This window comes from Tyto alba, unplaced genomic scaffold (assembly GCF_018691265.1).
Source record: "Tyto alba isolate M040663 unplaced genomic scaffold, T.alba_DEE_v4.0 Super-Scaffold_10, whole genome shotgun sequence".
Lineage (NCBI taxonomy): Eukaryota > Metazoa > Chordata > Aves > Strigiformes > Tytonidae > Tyto > Tyto alba.
This window is the reverse complement of record NW_024881262.1, coordinates 2,450,520-2,473,083: the sequence shown is the minus strand read 5'-3', so window position 1 is coordinate 2,473,083 and position 22,564 is coordinate 2,450,520. Positions and strand designations below refer to the sequence as shown.

Sequence of the window (22,564 nt, the reverse complement as noted above, 5' to 3'; positions counted from 1 at the left end):
CTAGAATCTGATGTCCAAAACATTGTGATGAGTTAAGCAAACAAGAAAAGATCTCCAAGATCCAGTAAATCACAATTTTGGATTTTTTCCATTTTCTAATTTTTACATCTTAACAAAACCCCATCAAATAATGCTGGCTAAACACTTCCCGCTGGTGGAGCTGCACCAAAACCTCCTCAAGGCACCACACTCTTCATATGTTCTTTTAATTGTTAAATCTGCTGTTCTTACCACATCACACTGGTCTCATTCATCTCACTCTCCAAAATGCTTGCTTTCATTAATACGCTTTTAACCTTTTACTACCATGAAAGACTATTTTATTTGGCATTTATCATCCCCGGCTCTTCACAGAGAAAGTCTCCGGTGAAAACGGAGAGCAGTACTGGCTTTGCAAGACGCAGCAAACTGCCGAGAAGTGGCCAGCCAAAGTCTAGACCAGAAATCTTGCTATGCATTTTGTATTTTGGCATTCCTTCAATGAAATTAAAATAATTAGTATTACACACTACTGATTTACCACCAAGTGGACCAAAATTAGAAGAAAAGACAAAAATATAAAGCATGTCTCGTTCTACAGCCAAGATTTCCCTCAAAGGTTGTTTTTCTAATACAAAGCCAAAAGATCCCGGAAAAAATTAAGTACCATAAACATGGCAGGCTCCAAGGAAACTTGGATCTTGTGCAATTTGGAGCTTGAAGATTAAAACCAGCACTTCCTACTGTACCTGCAAATATGAGACGTAAAGTGAAACCTTCCACAAAAACAGCTTCTGAACACATAAGCAGCCAGATCCTTCAACAGCGGCAATTTCTAGAGGATTCACAGACCATACAGAAAGACCTGGAAACGTGGGCGATCAGGCTGACTGAGCAAGCACTTCTGGTGGAATGAATTTCTGATCCACAAAAAAACCCAGCAAATATCCAACCACCACCTCAAGTTACAAACCTAACTAGCAAACTGTAGCCACACATCACAAAGTCTACTTCAAGTTCTCAGCAGCACTGCTCTTTGGGCTTCTCTGGGGAAATAATTTGGAGCTAGAAGCCTAATTAGTCCATAAAAGTTACCTTAATCCCTCTATTTTTAGCTGTACCCGTTTCAGTTCACCTCAGTTACCATCATTTAGGAGAGGAGACATGCTGAACCTTCACAGACCTCCCTCGACAGGCTGGTATCGACACAAGGCAACCAACTCTACGATGGAAATGATTTTATCCGATCACACAACCCCTCCAGCACTCCCCTCCCTGGCTGCTCGTGGAGGACTTCCTCAACCATTACAGACTCGTGCTCTACGGCAAGCCAAAAGTGGTGCTGGTTTACGTTAAAAATGTTAATTTTTACAGCAAAGCAATGCAGACAGTTCAGGATGGGAGCCTCTACCATCCCAGACTTAGTCGCCCTTGTGTGTGAATCAAGCTTTTGTATTCTTTCAAAGGAGGAGCAGATATTAGAGCGAGCAATCCCTTTGCTATCAGAAAATTTTGCCTCTCTCTGACGCTACCAGAATTAAGGATTTTTCTCTGCTTTATTACAATATTGGTCATATTTTCTTATTTCACTCTTTTTAAGAAATGTATTCCAAACAGTCTTACTGATGTTAAATACAAGAACATGAATACATTGCTAACTACTAGTAGAAGACCATGGTAGAGAACACCGGAGTCCCTGTGCTCTGAAAGGGATTAAAGTCAGACTTAAGAAAAAAGAATATAACAAATTCAGAATACAGAATGACTGCACAGACTGAGGGACTGATCTGCAGAAATAGCATATTGATAGTGCTGAAAAAAAAGAAATCTAGTATATTGGCTCTTTTCCTAGATTTTCAGTTTTGGCTGAAAGTTATTCTATTATTGCAATATACGATATTACTACGTCTTGCAAAGAAGTGCCAGAAGCCAGTGTCCCCAGAAACTGGAACTGTTCCAAGCAATCAAACACATTCATGTAACAATGGTCAGGGCCGAGTGGCCTTTTACACAATGGCACGACAGGATAAGCCACCTACTTAACTTTCTGCTCAAGCAAGATATTGGAAAGTTACGTGAACATTTGCGCATAATGATTTCTAGTATTTCAAAACAGGTCAGGCTGCTGTTCTAACAATGTAAGCAAACAAAATATAACATTTATACATATATATCTCTACCTCCTTCCTCTGGTCGCTGTGGCTTTCAGTCAACAAGGTCAGCCTGCAAGGTTAGCATTCGCATGGGTAACTCTTACACCAGTACCACCAGCAGATAATGGAAGAAACTGGAAGAATCAACTGAAGAAATTTAAAAAGAAAGTTGAAAACCTTGTACGTACACGCAATAGAGAGAAAAAGTTTAGTTAGCTACGCACACTTTTTTTGCCAAGCAGTAGAAAGAAATACAGCATAGCCAACACCCAGGGTAAACAGAAATGTTCAAACCATATATAAGATGACTGAAATCATTTCAGCCAGGGAGAAAAATTCGCAAACTCTGCCTGATAGCTAGGATTTAAGGTACTCTTTTTCTTGTACATCTGTAATGACAGAAGTTGCACAAACCAATGGAAAAATATCTGTAAAATGTCCAGTCTTTGTGCATATGACACAGTCTAGCACATACTTCTTGGTGTACTACAAAAGCACACAGACAGAAAATAATTTGGTCTTCTTAAAGGCTTTCCTTTTGCCCATTCTATGTATGGCACTTACGTCATTCATCATGACTACGGTAACGAGAAAGGCTGAAATTAGCACTCTCCAGAGCATCTATACCCTTGCAGGATGTCAGCAGATGTGATTGTTGAATGACAAAAAGCCAAGTGCTGAGAAATATTTAAGAATACTATAATAGGCCAGCACCAGGTAGAATTTTTTTCCTTAAATTAAAATATAGACCCCAAAGTCATAGCCATGGGAATTCACTCTCTCTTGAATGTGGAATTGATCTGAATGCAATTACTTTACTCTTTTTAGCTCCATTTGACTTTGAACTAAACATCAATTAGTGCGCAACCATAATACTGCAAGATCTGTTGACTCCAATACTGATTTTTCCATAAAAGATCTAAAGCAAATTTATTGGCCTTCATTTAATAGCTTTCAGCAATCACAAATATCACACATGAAAGCTCAACTTCATTTTCTGATGGTCACTTAAACCCTTAATTCTCACGATAAAACTCTCTCAGTTTTAAAACCCTTAAATTAGCAAACAAGACACCACATAATATATGCTATAAGCATAGGTCTTCTCTGAAAAGCTGGGACCTTCATGTGCTTCAGCTGCGATACAAGCCATTGAGCCATGGCCAATATAAGCTAATTTGAATAATCAATATGACAACCTTATTTTTCTAATGCAAACAGGATTGATACAGTAAGGTGTCTCACTGCCACATCACAGTCATGGCCTCTTTTAACCCCTAATTAGATTTAGGCGATTATCCCTGCTCTTCCTTACAAGTGTACAGCCCGGATAAGAGACGACAAAAGCTATCTGCCACTTACTCAGCCTTTGCAGACTGCAGGTTATCCAGGGAGATACAGGGTAAGATCAGCAAACAATTGTTATTCATATCATCCACAGTTTTAAGATAGTCACAGTTTTCCATACATGCTAAGTGAAAATAGCCCAGAGCATTAGGTAAATGCAAAACGCTTAAGAACATCAGGGTTACACAGATGGAAATTCAAGGTGATGTTAGGGAATTATGTTTAATTCAAATTGGTTATCACAAAGAAAACTATCTAGCAATGATTTTTTTTTTTTTTCCAGACAGGAAACACTGAGTTTTCACTAGATTTCTGTTCATTGTTTGTTTGTGTGTAACACTGAATATTTTACATGGCTATTTCTTAAAAATAAAAAAAAATCAAACTTAGAAACAGCAATCCCAATAGAATTACATAGCTAAACAAAGTACTAACAGACAGAGAAGATCTATTACAGAAATGTAATCACATTTCATTTACAAGAACTCTTATCTCAAGCACTTAAACATAAAATTTAAACAGTTTTCCATTTTATTGTACTCAGTATTTGAGCTAATAAGATATAAAAGTATAATCATGTTAGCAACATTTCTATTGCATTACATAAACACAGTACTAGATTAAAGGCAGACCAGGAAAAAGAAAGCATGATGTTGCATATAAAACTAAACACTTTATTTCTCCTGGCAGAAATAAGTATCACTGGTATCATGTGTGAAAACCGCCGGGCTAAAATTAGATCATATGTTCACAAAATGTCTATTCCCATACCGACTAAAAAGAAAAAAAAAGTATTTCCATACGTATTATCCATCTGTGAACACGTTTAGCATGATTTTGCAACCAAAAAAGAAGTACTCCCCTAGAGTATGCTTTTATTAGCAGGCTGTGCTATCACAGAACTGGAGGGATCATTTATCCAGATAAATAATGATCATATCACCTTAGTGCAACCCACTCATGGTTGGAGTAAAATTGTCAGAATTGTTTGAAAGACATTTGGATAGCGCTTTGAAAAGCCACTGAAAGGTAATATATTTTTTAAAATATTGTATCTCCTGCGATTAAACACCCCTTATCAGCAATGCTCTCTGTTCAAGACGAAGCAGACTACGAGGCAGTCTCTGCATTGCTGCTTGGGGCTTTATTTCCCAGGGAAGAATCGCTGCTACTCCTCCCAGCTCCCTGCTCCGACCCCGCACTGTCCTCTCCTCGCTCACCCCACCAAGCAGCTCCCCCGGTGCCAAACAAACGGAGCATCCTGGGCACCTCTTTTATGCAGCAAACACCAAAAAGTATTCATCCCAGATTCTCACCTCTGCGCTAAGGCTTTCTGCTTGTTACTGTTATTTCTATCCACGCCTTTCGACAGGCTGTGATTTCATTAACTCATTTTTCCTAGCAAAGGTTCAAGATATGGTCACCTCGAAACCGCACGACTTCACTATTATGCAGAAACTATGGGTAGGCGCTTCCTCACAGCGCTTCCAATGCGCGACCCTACCTACAAGCCTCGATATTCCTCTTCCTCCATAAAAAAGTTTAACAATTTCTTCATGGAATTTTGTGCAACGTCCTGTACCTTTGAGCAGCTTTTTACAAAATCGTACCTGACTGTCACTACTACTTTAAAAACAAAGACTGCAAAGCCCTAAGTGTTTGCCTAAAAATAACCAACCAAATATATAAATTAAGGGGATCGATAGTGAAAGAAAATGATAAGTTTTCTACTCAGGTTATTTGAACTGGTGAGAAAATCTCTTTATGGACAATCTTATTTTAACTTATTTCTAGAGAATTTTCATTACATTGAAGGAAAAAAAATACATCTTGTGCTCTGTATAAATCTATTCCAAGGGTTGGATAAAAATAGTTGATAAAAGTGGTTTGATGCTGAGAAAACAGTCAGCATGAAAAATTGCTCCTGCCCCTTTTTAGTTGTTTTTGAAGTTTCCCATTGGACTGCTTTGCCTCCTTTAAAAAAAAAAAAAAAAAATCCTATAATAATTTGGAATCTTTTCTGTTTACTAAAACAATTAGGAGTTACACAAACGTGGGTTTCTTCTGTACTGAATCTTGCTGTACAGAAAAGGAAGAGCAAGAAAATAACAAACGTTATAACGGGACTGTTCACAGCAAAACCCCCCTTATTCTCACAAACACCCCGAAGAGCTTTCCGAACCCTCCAGCGAGGAGGGGGTGAAGCCTGTTCGCCGCGCTCGACGGCACGTTGTGCTCACCCGGCGGGGTTTGGGTTTTGTCCTCGGGGTTCAAACCTCGCTGCCGCTGGCTGGTTTGCTTCGCCAGGCACCCCGCCACAGCTGGCAGCGAGCAAAGGCCCCCGGGCCCCCCGTTTTAGGGAGGGAGGAGGGGGGGGGCCGGGGGGTGTCACGTAAGCACTGACACAACCCATTTGACAAAACATCTCACGGAAAGGTTAGCGGAGGTCAGCAGGAAGCAAGGAGCTGGGCGCAGCGCTGCAGAGCCAAACCATAGCTGCTCACCACATCTCTGGACATAAATATCTCCAAAGAAACGCATCGTATTCGAAAGACACGTCCGGCCCTTGCCCCGTACCTCTTCCAGCATCCCAGCCTGGGCAAAGGACCTCTGGCACGAAACTCATCCCCACTAAGTCACAGCTGCTTCTCTCCCGTGATGCGCAACTGCTTCATAAAATCCCATTCGGAGTTATAGAGCAAAATTGATAAGCTTGAGGTAAGCAATGATTTCTGGCAGTAGGCAAAAAAGGGCCACGAGGGACATCACATATGGTGACAGTATCAAGGAATGTGGGATTGTCACTTTTAACCTTTTTTGGTATTTTTGAGTTTTCAGATGCTGACCTAACAGAACTTCAACGCATAACCTCATTAAAAATATACCATCAGCAGCCAAGGCTTACTTTGGATTGAATAAACTGATCAACTTCAGAAATGTTTGCAAATCCATTTGGTGCAGCCTCCATTCAGCAGGGAGCAGTGTAGAGATATTACACAATCTCAATGCTTAGTTAAAGCTTAGTTAAAGTCTTAGGATCAGAGCAGTGATAATGTTAGGTTAAGTTTATCAAAACCTAGGAAACTTTGTCAGAACAAAATTTCTCTCTCATAAGGAAGGAGTACAACCCAAAAATAAGGCATCTCCATCATTGAGAATATATTACTAATACAGTGTGGAGTGTAATTGTCAAAAATAATAACCACAAGTATATAAAATTTCAAGCCTTTAACATCTAGAGCTAAACATCTCACATCAATTCACTGAGCTATTATAGCCTGAAGGCTTGAAAAGTACAGACAGACAAAAGTAGCATATTTATTAAACTAGAAAAAGAAATAAGTTACTGATGGACACCCAAGAAGGTAAGTAAGAGGATGAAGCACAGAATTGCCCGTTACCTGTGTTCTTTTCCGCTTCCCTTCCTCTCCGTATTGTGCCCACCACTGAGAAGAAATGAAAGCTGAACTGCACTGCAGGGGAAAGCTGCCAAAGAGCGAGCGCTTAAATGCAGCAATGAGAGCTCCAACATGTCAGTCCAGCCTTGTACATAATGGAAAGGGAAAAACAACCGAGAAGAGTTGGTGGGAAAAGAAAAACCTTTTAAAGTGCTTCATGTGCTGCAATACGGAACGTTCAAAATAGCACTTCTGTGACTTCTGGGTTTTGTTTTTTGTTTTTTTTTTTGTTTTTTTTTTTTTCCCATTTATAAATTGTGCTTTAATCTTTATTGAAAATAAACAAGCAAAACTTCCAATGTTTCCAATTAATATCGGTACATCTATTTCTCAAGAGGAGAGATCTATTATATAACCTCTAAAGTTAATGACAATAGTTTCCAACAAGCTCTGGGGCCTAAAGCTTGTTTTGTTTTTTTAAACAAATTAATTGGTGGATTTTAATCTTTTGTCCTCTTCTATACAAAACATATCTTGACCTTTTAAATAAGATTTAATGTTTCCCACTACATATAAGCTTCTCTTCCATCTTCATGCTCCTGACTTAGAGAGAACCTGCCATAAATTAACTCCCAGTAGAAACTAATGCTGCGACATTATCAAAAATTTCATACAGAGATTGTGCTGTATGAGGTTTTTTAGATGCTATTTAACATGGTCAGGAAATAAAGGTTTTTACTTTCACATCAGGAAAAAGGGAGACGGGAGAGACAGACCTATGAAGCCTTCTCTCTCCTCCTGCCCCCGCAGAGCCATAGGAAGCATTCCCCATCACACTCTGCTAAACACTTTCCCATAAATCCATTGTGTGCATTTCTTTAATATTTTTCAAAGCACAGAGCAATGCCCACCTGACAAGAATCAATGGAAATAAAACCCTTTTCCCTCTTTGACACAGCATGATCCCATTAAGCAGCCTCAAAAGATTCTGATCTGAGCAGCAAAGTCAGGCCTTCCTGATCAATCCCTTAATCCATTTTGAGAGAATGGACTGATCTTGCTTTTTCGATTTCAGTCCAGGAAAAAAATCATTCCCAACATAATTCACCATTAAATGGGCCTTGTCTTACAAGAACTTCAGCAGCTGGAAGCAGATCCAGGAGAATCACCAGCACATCTGACATGCTTCCTCTGGGTCTTCCCATTTCTACCCTGAAAGTCACGCAAAGATTTGCCAGTCTTGTCTTTCATGGATCTTTAAAGATGTTGCTTTTAACACTATGAATAATGTAAAAATTGATGCCTGAGGTGGCAATGATGCCCAGACTTTTACTCCAGGTAAACTTCAATTCATCTGGTTACCATAATCTATGAAAAAAGGGACTAAAACCAAAATAATGCTTAAGTAACGCTGTCACAATTCAAATGTGGTGCAGGCTGGAGACACTACACTCTACGTGTTGGTGGATTCTGCTGCAGAACTGAAGATGTTTTATTCCAAGACTGGCTCAGATGCTGTGAATGAGACAGGAAGAGCACGCGCACCCGCTGTACCCTGAACCCTTACAGGAATCAGACTCAGAAATTCAGCAGCTTTGCTCAAAAATGGAAGACTTGGGTTGGGCAGTCTTCTCCATGGGAACCTTCACACTTCAGTGGAAAATTACTCTAATTAAATGGTACTGAAGTAGAAAAATATGCTCCTCTTGCTTCCTTAGCAGCGCCCAAGTAAACCTATGCAGGTTACCCACCAGCCCTAGACTGCCCTGGATCTGATGAAGACATCCACCAAGGACACGTCGCTGTTGGCATCTGCTGGAATACACGCAAGCAGAAAGTTAGCTCATGACACTTCTATGCTTCTAGTCTTAACTGCAAGGGACCAGAAGTTCTTCTTAATACCACAAACTTAATGATTAATGGGCCACAAGCTCTTCCTTGAACTAAAAAACATTCTGTAGAATGATAGCATTTATTTATCTACAGATTCACCTGTATTTTTAGTTTTTCCTTGACTCGGTAACAATGGCTAAAACTTCTACAGTGACAAAAAAACACCAAACAGATCTCCAAACGCAACTCATCTACACAGCCAGCCTGGGGACACGGGAGGAGAAAGGACAGGAAGGGAAGGGACTACTACTACTATTACTATTAAGAGCATCCTGCGAGGTGCAGAACCAGGAGATGCCAAGGATGAAACCAGAGCCTGGAAGCAAATATACACTCGTTTCAACTTTCTGAACACACATAACAGACCTGTGCAAATATATGTGTCAATCTACAACAGTTTTGTCTTCTGCCTTTTTATAAAGCAATCCTTAATCATGCAAACCGTTTCTTCCGATACATGCAATAAAGAATTCCTTTACCAAGAACTGTTACTACATTAGTGTTCCCAAATCCTTTTACTTCATTCAACAATTCAGATTACTTCACTTTTCCCACATTCTTTTATGATTCCAAATAGCAACAACAGAAAGGTCCCAAATTAGACTGATATTAGAAATACTTTCTTCAAACAAAGATGCTCCTCCTTCCCCTCCTAAGCAAAAGGAATAGATGTTTTATAGTGCCCAGAGCAGGTAAGCTCCATTCCGGAAAAAGCACTCCCTGTCCAAAAAAACAAGGTGAAACAGAGACAGTTTAATATTTTAATGGGAAATTAAATTCTATTTCACAGTAGCATGTCTTTTGGATGGGTTTTTCTTACTTGCCTCTTGTTTGCTTGCTCAGAGGAGGCAGAGTTTGCTGTGTTTGTCTCGGTTTTTACCTAAATGATTGCGAGGGACTCCTCTGCTTCCGTCCCATGATCGCAAAACGCTGGGCACATGCTTAGGTGATTACTGTATCTCTGCAGTTCAGTATCTGCAGGGTGTCTGAATGCCACTCTAACTACTTAAACCCAGTAAAGAGATTACAGCTCACACTAACTGGATTTTCTCAGCTCCGTATCATTCAGTTTGGATTCCTCATGCACAGATTAAGAGAGGCCATTAAAACAATAGTCAGCTGCTCTCAAAGTGCAAGGTGTCTTGGCAAAAAAAAAAAAAAATAAATAAAAATGCATGTTTACGTTCAGAGCATGTGTGTGTGTGTGCATGTGTGTTTGCACATGCGGGCAAATGAAACACTTTCTGAAAAGAATACTCTGTATTTAAGGAATTATTCACTTTAAAAACCCAAGATAATGCAAATTATATAGTTATAAAAGGACAATCATGGTGGTTGGCAGTTTTAAGGACCGGAGAGTTTTGAAAATTTTAAACAGCTTAAAAGAATGTGTGTCTTTGAAGATACTGCCTTCAAATGCATTCCAAAACCTATTTCTGTAAATATGGAGAAATATATTTCTCTCAACATAGTACATGGATTGAGCAGGGAAGCTAGTTTAACAAGCATCTCCAACTGGCAGTCTGAACCACAGAACTGGAACACAAAATTTATTTTTTTTTTTACTTAGTACAAAAAGTACTTAGTGAATGAAAATGAAAGTTACTCTGTGGCTAAAAACTATTTACTTTCTGGACTCAGTGGTTCTCTGGCATCTTCTGTACAGTTGTGCTCCACAGCTTACGCACATGTACGATCCACACTGGTTTTTTACAGCCTCCTGGTAGTGAAAGGAAAAGAAATCATACCATATGCTGCTGTCTCAATGTCACAGCTCATTAAATAAATGGCCACCCTTTTTAGTCTTAAAAGGGGATTTTTAGCAAACAAAAAGCAAAACATGGCCAACACCACTCAGGCGACAATAGCAACAAATCTGGGTCAAAGGCAAGTGACCTTAAAGCTACTCTGGGCATATGGATTTCTCCATCCTTTTCAGGGGGAAACTCTTGCTCTGCTTCCCATTACCCTCTGGCTGACTTACTGTAGAGGAGATTGTCCTCATTCGCCCTTTCAGCTGCTTCCTTCTGGTTTCCAACACCCAAACATTTTTTGCCAGCAAAGTTCATCAACTCATTTTCCTAGCATCCTTAAAATGCTCGTATGTACCATCGGTGCCCTGCGTCCTGGATACCCACATGAACTCTTGAGCATCTGGGTGGGAAGGAGTTCAAACTACTCAATTCCTTTTCTTCAGAAACTAAGAATTCTGAAAGAGTAACTTATTAAATCCATCAGCATACAACACACCTCAAGGAACCACCCCGAGTACAAGATGACTTCTTTAGTTACCTGTATATTTGGATCCTGCCTGCAGTAATAAAAGGTATTTATAACCAGCAGGTACCACGCTATAAGCATTTTGCTATATGTAGTAACTGCAAAACCACTCTAGTGCATGATCTTCATGGTAGCAACATTAAATCAGTTGTAAACGTATGAATGAGGACTAAGTATGCGCTATCTACACATTTCTAGATCAGAATGCTATTAAGAGAACTCATAAGGCAGCATGAGGACCCCTGTCCCTGAAAATCTCCAGTACCACTATGAGAATGAATCGCCTTCCTGACAAACCCATCGTCTACTTCCTGACAAATCCATCCTCTTTCCCCAACATTGGACACTTTTAATATTCAACTGGAAAGGGTGCCGGGCCTTCTTGTCTAGACCCCACTTTTGCCAGGAAAAGTTGGACCAGATGATCCTTGAGGTCCCTTCCAACCCAGGATTCTGCAATTCTATGATCCTTCCGTAGTTTCTGAGCAAAAACTGCTCTTCCATCTTGTTCCACTCTCAGATGGCCAAGCAGATCTCAGCCAGTGTAAATACCAGGCTTTCTTGTCCATGAAGTTCAGCATCACTTTGGAACGTGTGGAGTTCTGAGAAACAAACATTACTAAACATGTCCAGCTCATTAAAGGCTGAGAAAAGCCATAACGTGGTATTGCTGTCCAAACATCATCTTGTAGCACGTAAAAATGCCCCTTTCTGCCCATAGAGAGAGCAAGACAACCATCATTCAAGTACAGAAGGAATAAACTTTAAAAATACAAAGACAGAATTATAATGGCTGGAGACAGAAAGCAGACACTTCTGTATTTAAAAAAAATCTAGCAACCATTCGACGCAGAATTCCTCCACAATGCTACATCAGAACCCAATCCACCTGAGCGTTTCTGCAATTTCTTCTAGAGTCTGCACTCACATCAGAGGTCTCACCAGATTTGTCACAGGGCCCTGGATGAAAGAACAGCTGCTACAATATCAACCGCTGCTACAGTATTCAGCTATATGATTTCACTTCTGCGTTTAAAAGAGATTGAAGAGCACCAGGACACGTGTCCAGAAGGTCTGTCCCCATTTTCTTTTCCCCTTGAGATTCTTACTGCAGAAGGCCAAACAAAATATGGAAGTTTAAGAAATTTTTTTAAATGGTTGAGAATACTGATCTTTGCTCTACAACAATCTCTAAAGGAAGCACAGGTCACATCTCCTTTTATTGTTGCAGCAATAAAATGTGGTGACAAAAATTGTGTCAACACAGTGAAGGCATAGGAAATTATCCTTTAGGGCAGTACATATATATGTAAGATTTGAGGAATATGATTTTGAATTTTTTTTTTTTTTCAGTGAGATGCCTCGGAGTACAATTATTTCTGGAAGAAGAGTATCAAAAGTACAATCTTTTTACCTTACACTACAAAGGTGATTAAGACCAGAACCTCGTGACGTAGCGTAACACAAAAGGAGTTCTTCCATACAGCACTGGAAAACATGGGGAGGGTTAAGGCAGCGATCTGAAATAACTGTACTCTTTCTTCACAATTTGCAAGACTTATTTAACTATAGAATTCTATATAAAAAAAAAAAAAAAGAGAGCCAAAATAATTTGTGAGGTTTTTTTTCCTTTATGAAGAAATTTAAGTATTTTCCACACAGTCAAAATAACAAAATAATCAACTGCAGAAGGTTTCTCCGCCATAAGTTGTGTTGTACCTCAAATTTCTACATTTTGAGTCTTTCTGGAATTAACAGAGATAAATGTTTTAAAACAGTCTGAATCCTGCACGTTGGCCAGCTGGATTTTGTTAGCATTTGATCACACTAGATTTCTACTACGCTTCCAATTTAATTATGTTTTCAATTTTTCTTTTCATGAATGTTTATGATATAAACAGACAGCAACGGGAACTAGTGATTATTCTTACTGGGATGCTCTGTTCTGTGGGGAAGCACCTTGGCACATCACCCTTTGTACCATTTGCTGAAGCTTAGCTTTGGAAAGGGTGGAGCATCTACTGAGACACTTCCTGATGACAAAACTAACACAGCATTTCAGATTCAGAGGTTATAAATACTAGAAGTTATGCTTACTAATCACACTAATTAGTCATTATTTAATTATTAGTGTCCTATTTAATTAATAATACAAGACAGGCATTTCAGGAAAAGGTGAGCTACCATGTAGTCACATTTACTCAGCTTTTAAATGTCTGTATTCCTTGAATTCAAGCCAGAAACAAAATAGTATCATAATAGTAAAAGAATTTTTTTTCTCCTTATAGACAGCACTACTGTACAGCTCTCCTGCCTACAGCTTATTTCAAGGCAATTTTCATGTAAGTTGTGGTGAGACACCCCTGCTTCCCACTGAGAACCCGTAGTGCTGGCAGACCGCGTAGTCGCTGGCTAACACAAGCAAAGGGTGGAAGAAATAGAGAAACTTAAATGGAGGTTAAAGCGAGCTGCACTCATCTGCTTCTTTCCTCCTGCTGGGTAAAGGAGAGTACATTTCCCTCAAGGAAAAACTACAAAATTGAACATTTCAAGGGTGAAGACTAGTTAGCTGATAGAGACTGAAGTTAGTTTCCATCCAAGGAACTTTCATACCAAAACGCTTGCCCAAGCGCCCATCGCTGCTCCTCCAAGCTGCAGGAGACATGACTGATGCAGCTCAGCTGCTGGGAAAATGATGCTGAAGAACAGAAAGCAGAAGTACTCTTCAAACTAAATGTCAAAGAAAGTGTAACCTGATGCGTGCTCCCCGACTAGTTTAAGCAAACCCTTGTGACCAGAGTAACAGTAAGTCAGGTACAAACATGGCTGGAGAAAAAAAAAAAAATAAAAATATCAAGAGATAGAAAGAAAGGTAAAAGCAGTACAAATGAATAAAGAGAGGAGGCATTTTGTTTTGATTTTGGAAAAATAACTCCCTTCCCATGATGGTACATCTTAATGATCCTTGAAAACCCACTCCATAGGAAGCCAAAGCAATTGGCTGTCAGTCAAAGATACCCCAAGACAGACAAAGGGGCTCAACTTGTCTTAAAATTTTAGAAGTTTATTATCTGCTGTCCTTCAAGAAGCTACCAAAATAAGTTACTGTAACTAATAAGTACTATCTCGCATCTTAAAACTTTATTATAATAACCTTTCAGCAGCATGACTGTAGCTGTTATAAAGTCCTCATAATTTAGTCCAGACACCAAAAATAAAACCACTCGGATTAAGGAAAGATTTTTTCCCTCTGACAAAAGAACAAAGAAAACTCTACTATAAGCACTCAAACTATTTTACAACACAGGACCGAAGTAGTTTGGTTTTAGCATTCAAAATGCGTTCTCCGATTTTAAACAGATTTAAAAGAACTTCTACAATTTTTCTACTAATTACTGTGTTTAATATGGCCATAGAGTCTATTATTCTTGAAGAGGGCATTTTCACTAGCGACACTGTTCATTCCACTGTCAGTAACACTCTGTCATAATTTTACTATAAGTACATACTCTAGAATGCTTATAACTCAACAACAACAATATGATCAAAGTTGAAACTTGGCATGCAAGGTTTCAGCCCAGAAACAATTCTTATTTATTATGTTTTGAATCAAAGCTTACAAAACTAGTATGCTATCTTTTCTTCTGAACACTTCAACTGCAAAATAAACACAAGGTACTTTTGCTACATTATCCTCATAATCATCTTTAAAGTTATAAAGACAACCCAAATAATTAAAAGTAACTCATGAATTAGAGACTGAGAGCAGTGCACATTAAACAAGTGTTGTAGCACTCTGAACATCCTTTTATATTTGTGCATTTCTGTTACTTGATAAGTGCATTTTGTCATGTAAGATTTTTAAAGAAAAGGTCTCAGAGTGATAAAATCAGTCTCAGTGTGACAAAATCCCATTTGTAAGTGAATAGAGATGGGTGAACGCAAATACCTTAGGCCAACAACTACAGGGATTGTTTTGGAACCAGCATGTGCATAACTGAATCAGATAAACATGAACATTTTACAGAGTTTGAGAGCCACCTCTTGTCACCATGGACAGTATGGAAAATGATAAGATACTCATCCTCCTTATTATCTAACCGATTAACATAAACATGTTGCACCCCGAGGAATTGCTCCCAACCTGAATTTCAGCTTGATGATTGCTGAATGTGTGTTAGACCTGATGAAGGTTCACATCCTTAAAAACATGAACATTTTTCCCCTACTTACACCAGTTGGTCTAAAAGAAAGCTGTTATTTTTCCCAGCCAATACTGCTTCTCATATAACCTTAAACTGTCATGGCTACAGCAGCAGAACTCTTAGCTTAAGAAAGACGGTTTACAAAAATTTTGTGCCCTATCACCAATACCACTCAGCCTGTAGTGTCGTGTTAAAAAGCACTTGGAAATGACATTAGCAACGGTAGACCCACCTCCTACCCTCTCATCCTTCCCTGCTGCATAACCCTTTTTTAGGGCCGTGCTAGAAGGCAGATGAGAAAAGAGATTCTTTCTCTAAAAGCAGCAGAAAGGCAGTGATAAAGAACTACAGAAGAATCATTTTTTTTAAGGCCTTTTTATAAACAGGAAACATTTTTTACAAATTTATTCACCACAACAATAAACAGCAGTTGCAGATTCCTTGAACATTAGAACTATTTTCTAATAACCAAACCCTGCAAGAACACTGCCTGGTTTTGTCCACTCAGGGAAAAAAGAAACAGATTAATCCCAGTCTCCAAAAGCAGCAGCACAGACGGCGGGTGAAACGCCCTGCGGATCCTGGGCTCTCATCACACCTGGGGCAGCAACTCCCACCAGGTCCCACTCGCCCCCACGGATCGTGCTCGGCATGAGCTCCTCTCCCCTCCTAGCCCCCGGACGCTACCCAACGCAGGAACAAAACCAAATTTAGGTTGCCTAAAGCCGTGCAGCGCTGGTGGGTGGCCGGAGGGCCGGGCACCTACGTGGAGGGAGCCCGCGCCGCAGAGGGGCCTCAGGTATCCCTCACGTATCCCTCACAGCGTCCCTCACCGTATCCCTCACGTATCCCTCACCGTGTCCCTCACGGCGTCCCTCACGTATCCCTCACGTATCCCTCACCGCGTCCCTCACCGTATCCCTCACCGTGTCCCTCACCGCGTCCCTCACGTATCCCTCACCGTGTCCCTCACAGCGTCCCTCACATATCCCTCATGGCGTCCCTCACCGTATCCCTCACGTATCCCTCACCGTGTCCCTCACCGCGTCCCTCACCGCGTCCCTCACCGCATCCCTCACCGCGTCCCTCACCGTATCCCTCACGTATCCCTCACCGTATCCCTCACGTATCCCTCACCGTGTCCCTCACCGTGTCCCTCACCGTGTCCCTCACAGCGTCCCTCACAGCGTCCCTCACAGCGTCCCTCACAGCGTCCCTCACCGTGTCCCTCACCGTGTCCCTCACCGTGTCCCTCACCGTATCCCTCACGTATCCCTCACGTACCTGGAGAACGGGCGATTCTCTGCGATGTGACACGAGTACAAAATTCCGATGACAGATATTTTCAGTGAAAGTGCCGGTGAGCATTCACGCAAAGGGAACTCGTTATGCAGGCACACGAGTAGAAATGCCGAAAGTGAGTGAACAATAACATGAAGTAACTTCTTGCTAAACTTTTGGGGAGATTTGGCCTTTTGGAAGTTGAGTAGCTTGGCCATAGAAATCCTGAAAGTGATTAAACAATAACATGAATTAACCTCTTGCTAAACCACAACTTTGATGTGTCCTACTGGTAAACTTCTTTAACTGTACTCTTATAACTCAAAAGATCCAAGACTTTTCCCCTTTTTCCTAATTAAGGGAAGGGGAAAATCCTCTGATTTCAGGCTGGAAAACATTTCTTTTACAGTAGAAGTGCTTCAAATCAAAAATACAGCACCAGAAGTATTAAACATTCCTTAAATATGAATAATCGGTTGTGCTTTACTTTAAAGTAGTATGTTATCAATTAAATATAGTACCTTATCTCTTTTTGTCCAAAAAAAAAAAAAAAAAATGTGGTTTATTGTGCAAAGACTACCCTAATATTTCCTAAATTTCTCAGCAAATAATCTTAAATGGAAGCGTTTATGTTGATACCCATGGAGCTATTAAGAAAATTTAGCATCTTAATCCCTACTATTAAGTCAGCATTTAATTGACAACTGCTAGCTTATTCCATCATTATGGGACCATAATAAACCATTGTTAAAACCAAGTAGAATCAAAATGAAAAAAAATGTTCATGTGATCTGCCCAAGCAAAGTTTCTCAGAATAAACAACAATTTTAAGATTTATTTACTTCCTTATTAAAAGCCAAGCACTTCACTGCGCTTCAGCGTTACACAACCAAAACGGGCTGGAGGTATCTTTCCTTCCAATCAAACATTTACCCTTCGCCACGGGTGAAAGGCAACAAGATCTCTTTACAACGTCTCGTCTTTTTCAATAAATTTTGCATGAAAACATGTTACCCAAGCACAAAGTTGCCTGCTGTCACATTGGAAGTATGATAAATGTTTAATGAAAACAACACCACACAGCTTGGTGTCAGACAACAGCTATCACACAGTCCTGCTTTGATCTGAACAGACACTTAAAAGGAGTTCTGAGTGCGCTTTGCACCACAGAACTCTATAACCTATATGCAAATCGGAGAAAATTACCATAAATTACTTCCTACTGCATAGCATGGAAAGAGGTAAGGAAAAAAAAAAAAAACAATATGACAAGCTCCAGGAGTGTCTGACTGCTGTCAAACTCTGAGAAGTCCAATATTCCCAATTTGCTTCTAACGTCTTCTGCCAAGCACCGAAATGCTCATCTATCACCCAAGTACCGTCCGCAGAACCTGCTGGGACACCACCAGCGCTGAGCACAGGAAATAAAACTCTAAAAGTGCTCTGGTTAAATGCCACTGGAAAAGGTCCCCTAGACAGAGGGACCTCAGCAAATATTGAGAGGCCTAACATATGGGATTAAAAGGAAAAATGGAGATCGTATTTGAAAAACAAACTCTTCAGCTCTGTCCTATCTGTCAAAGTGTTTACGAAGCTGTGAAAGCCTTAATGCACAAATGTATCAATAGCCTCATTAAATATCAGAAATTAAACTGGGGGTCAGGTTTGATTAATGGCACAACGCTTCTCTTTTCATAACAACTGAGAAGCTGCTCTTAAGTTATTCCATTAAAAATTGTCAAAAACACTTTAAAAAGTAATCCAAAATTCCACTACTAAGAAAGCGAGGGTGAAACCCATAAATCTGGTAAAAGTTATTTAAAACTAACAAGTTTTTAGCAGGCTTTTGCCCCCCAATTCAACAACGAACAACGAACCTTACAAAAAGCATGCCTTAGAATGCCAGAACTCGCATGTTTTGAAGCTAATCAAGACTTTAATCATCGAAATTCAACAGCACATGTGTACAGGTCAAGGAAAGCATGTATGCAAGTTGTTTTAAAGCAAGTGAATTTTTAAAAGCGTAAATAAAAGATGAATGAGATGCTTTGATTAGCAAAAAATTTAGCGGAAAAAATATTGTAGTGGTATAATTGCATGTTTTATGTTGATTCCTTTAAAGTATCACAGAAAAGATCTCATTGCATGTATAAGACCAAACTGCAGGGCTAATATGCTTGTCAAATAAACCACCTCACAACATTGAGAAAAAACACCTTGCAATCTATAGTGCACTTCTAAAAGGTCACTAACGTCCAAGACTCGGGATATAGGCTAGTTAATACTATATTAGCAATTCATATTCCATACAATAAAGAACAAAGCTTTCAAACTGAACCGCTGTATTAAACTTTGAAGCCAAAGAAACAGGGCAGGGGAAGAAGGGTTGCTCCGTTTCACTACAAGCAAATTATTTCTGCTTTCCCATGAGCACAATACACCGCTTCTTAAAACGAGATGAAGGAAAAAGGAGGAAACAAAATGTGTGTCAGGTGCTGGATGTCTAAAAGACAGTGACAAGGAAGTACCCCATAGGCGTATAAAATAAAAATTACATTCTGGGACTGGCTGGATGCCTGCTTTCGTCTTATCTACGGGGTCGCCAGAATAAAACCCATACTTACACATCACCTTTGCATGTCAGAAAAAGCATGCTAAGGTTGTGTCATCATAGGGGGACTACAGTACATTCTGAAAGGGTCAGAAGGAACAGAAGTTTGAACCTCTCCCAACCACGGTCTTGCTGGAGAGCTCAAGTAATACTCACGCCGCTGTAACAGGAGAAAGCTGCTTTGCTTGCCCGTAACTTATCTTTTCTATATATAGTACTTTCAATAAATTAGCATTTGATCAATAATCCAAACTGTATCTAGCACCTTGTTTTCCTATTTTGCTGGGATAGAATCTTTTCCACTAGGAATAAAGGATTTTGTAATAAAACACCCACTGTCAAAAGTTAAAATCTTATTTTAAGCGTACGTTTCTCTCTAGAAATTGCTGGAATTCAGCTTTACCAAACAACCAACAAGGTTTTTTTTGTTTGGTTTTTTTTTTGTTTGTTTGTTTGTTTGTTTGTTTTCTAAGTCAGGTTGATACGACAAAGTACAGCATTATACTTCCAGGAGGACTATCACGAATTTTCCCATAATCAATCAACACCACACAGCCAGGGCCTACTGTGAGAACTGCAACTCTCTTCTTGATAAGTCACTGGAAATTAAACCCAACCTGTCCCATCCCTTTGATGCAGAGACAAGGCTCTTCCCTTTTTATTCGGTGACCTTTTCTGATCAACGCTACCCATTTTTTCCTTTTAGCCCAAAGTGCATACCCTTGCATAAAATTCATTTTTGCAGAGGAAAAAATGAAAGCAAGGAAGAAAAACAGGAAACGGGACAGCCAAATGTAGGGCCTGATAAATTACTCTGGTAGAACAAAGAACACTACAATTTTTCTTTTTTCAGATGAACAAAAATTTAATACAAGAAAATGACTAGACTAAAACTGATTGGTAAGAACTAGACACCAGATGTCGACTACATATTACAGAGTTTTGCAGAGTTAACAGAAAATGATAACGCATCACAAAACGTATATTGGTCCTTATTTTATCAATTTGATTTTATCTATAACACTTCATAATATATAAGTAGACATCCTGCGTTCTGTAAAAATTACAGAGGTGTCGTAACGCCTCGACACAGCACTCGTCAGTTAAACTTTCAGGAGAACAGGAAAGCCAACCATGCGTGTGCTAATTACAAAGTAAGAGCACTGGTAGAGTTCCAGTATACAGCAAGGCTCCGAAGCAATAATGCACATAACATCATTACTGCAGTCATGGGTCATAACTAGAGAACAATATCATTATTACAAACAGAGAAATATGATTTGAAACTTGGCCCGGGAGACTGGATGAATAGAAAAGGCTGCAAGGCCGAGCAAGTGCTTTTACTTTGGAAATGCTGGCAACAGTTATTCAGAAAAAGCCATACCACTTATTGATTTTTATTATATCCTTCCAGGCAATAAAGCTCTTTCTCCCATGCACTGCAACAGAAATACAAAACAAACAAACAAAAAAGGGGCAGACACAGTTCAAGCTGCTACAATTGGATTAGGAAACCAAAGCAGCAAAAGCAAACTTTGATTGCTTGCAAAATGGAAGGAAAATAAGCAGCACTGCAGTAGTTGAATACAAACTAGTTAACATTTCTTGCTACCTGCTTGTCATCAGCTTTATTTTGCAAAGACTCTACACTGGAAGTAAAATAATCCTGATAATCTGAAAGATGTGTTGGCTTTTTGCTTATGAATATTTAGGATATGTGGCTGGGACACTTTCTGAGTTTGCGTTGCTTTACCTTTTAAGTGAGTACAAAACTATTTCAAAGCTTGATAAACTACTCAACGCTAAGTTTTTTCACCAAGCACTGTCAGATGCTGTAAATGAGCTTCCCAACCCAAATTCAGAGCAGCTGTTACCACAATCTCCCTCCGTAGTGGGTGAACAAATAGGGTGTATAGCCTTTAAAACATTTCAGATTGCAGGAGCAGAAGAGTTCAGCTGTTTTGCTATGATGGTAATACAGCCTGTCTCCACAAAACAGCTGACACTTCAACCTTCAAGAAGTTCCATGCTCAACCTTAGAGAACCTTCACTGAAATGGAGAATGCCAAAGGATGACGTCTACAGTACTACGGCAGAATTTTGTTCTCTTGAAATCTCCTGACGTGCTTGCTGTGAAGAAAAAGATCTACTTTGAAAGAACCTGAAGTTGCCCTGATTTAAAACCAAACACAACCCTTTCCCCCTTGTATCTACAAGCATACACAAGCCAAGCACAGAAAAGAAAATTATCATTAGAGTTTATATGAGCCACAAACAAATAAAAACATTGGCTCTGTAATTAATGCAAAAACTGCATTTTGATTCTCCACTTCAGAGAAACGGTCAGGTCCCAAATGTATGACTACTGATACCAGATAACCTGCAGTGCTGACAAACTGAAATACCTTCTTTTATGCAAAGTGAAACTATAAAGTCAACCAGCACCTGGTAATTTATATTCCACCTTCTCACAATCTGGCTCTAGGATGATCTTCATTAAAGTAGCTATTTTCACTAAATAAATTCCAAACATATACGAGCTTAGCCTGAAAAGTAGATCTGGTCCTTGATGTGTCTCGGAGTACGTGTAAGGATCTATTCCAAATACAGAGATTAGAGGACTCTTTTCTTCCTGCAGATCCCCTGCTGTTGGGGTTTCCAGAAAGGCTCTGTAGAATAATGTTACTTTCAGTATTGATCTAGACACTAGATCTAGAAATTCAGAGTCAGCTACAACAGATTCCTCTCAATATTTCACACCCAAATGTACATCTGACAGTCATTTTTTGTGTCCATTTAGACTTTCTTCCTCACAGTTCAGAGAAAAAAAAAAAAAAAAGTGAACACCAACACTGTGTTAGTTACAGCAGAACACACCAGAAAGAAAAATAAAATATTTATTTTCTTTCCTGTCCAAACTGGATCCAACTTGAGAAAAAACTACACGTTTTGAGGAGGCATCACCTATCCCTGTTTACTGTCTCTCCGATGAAGACAGCTGATGGAGTAAATTGATTTAGTGCTTCCTGGTCTCCTCGAGCACTAAGTCAACTGGGCGAGCAGGGAACCTCCAGCCAAGGCAGTGAACCCTGGTGCTGCACCAGACCGGCATCAGTCACAGAATCTGCTAAGACACTCAGCTGGAGCCAAGCTATAATAAGAGTTATAATTCTAACTGAACCCACAAAAGGACATCCAACACCACTACAAGACAAAAATCCTAAATTATACACCCTCAAAAAATATCAGGAAAACCAACTTGCTACCTTCTGCTGACCGCAGCCAACTACAGAAGGCCTTGTAGTTACTGGAAAAGAAAAAATTCTATCTCGGTGTTTGCCTCAGAAATGAGCATCAAGACAGAACAAACAAACCATAGAATCTCCCCACTGCTGCTGAAAACTGAGAAAGAAAAAA

The 22,564-nt window shown here is 39.7% G+C and overlaps 1 protein-coding gene across 3 annotated transcripts in view; it reads right to left on the bottom strand.

Moving 5' to 3' along the window:
* RSRC1 (arginine and serine rich coiled-coil 1) overlaps window positions 1–22,564 on the bottom strand; it is a 171,037-nt gene that overhangs the window by 108,429 nt on the left and 40,044 nt on the right. For 2 of the 3 annotated variants that reach the window (XM_042793800.1, XM_033000092.2), the window contains one exon: window positions 16,540–16,761. The exons of the other annotated variant lie outside the window; for it this stretch is intronic. In XM_042793800.1, coding sequence (XP_042649734.1) covers window positions 16,540–16,761 — 222 coding nt within the window. The remainder of the gene's footprint in view (window positions 1–16,539; window positions 16,762–22,564) is intronic. 3 annotated transcript variants of the gene reach the window in all.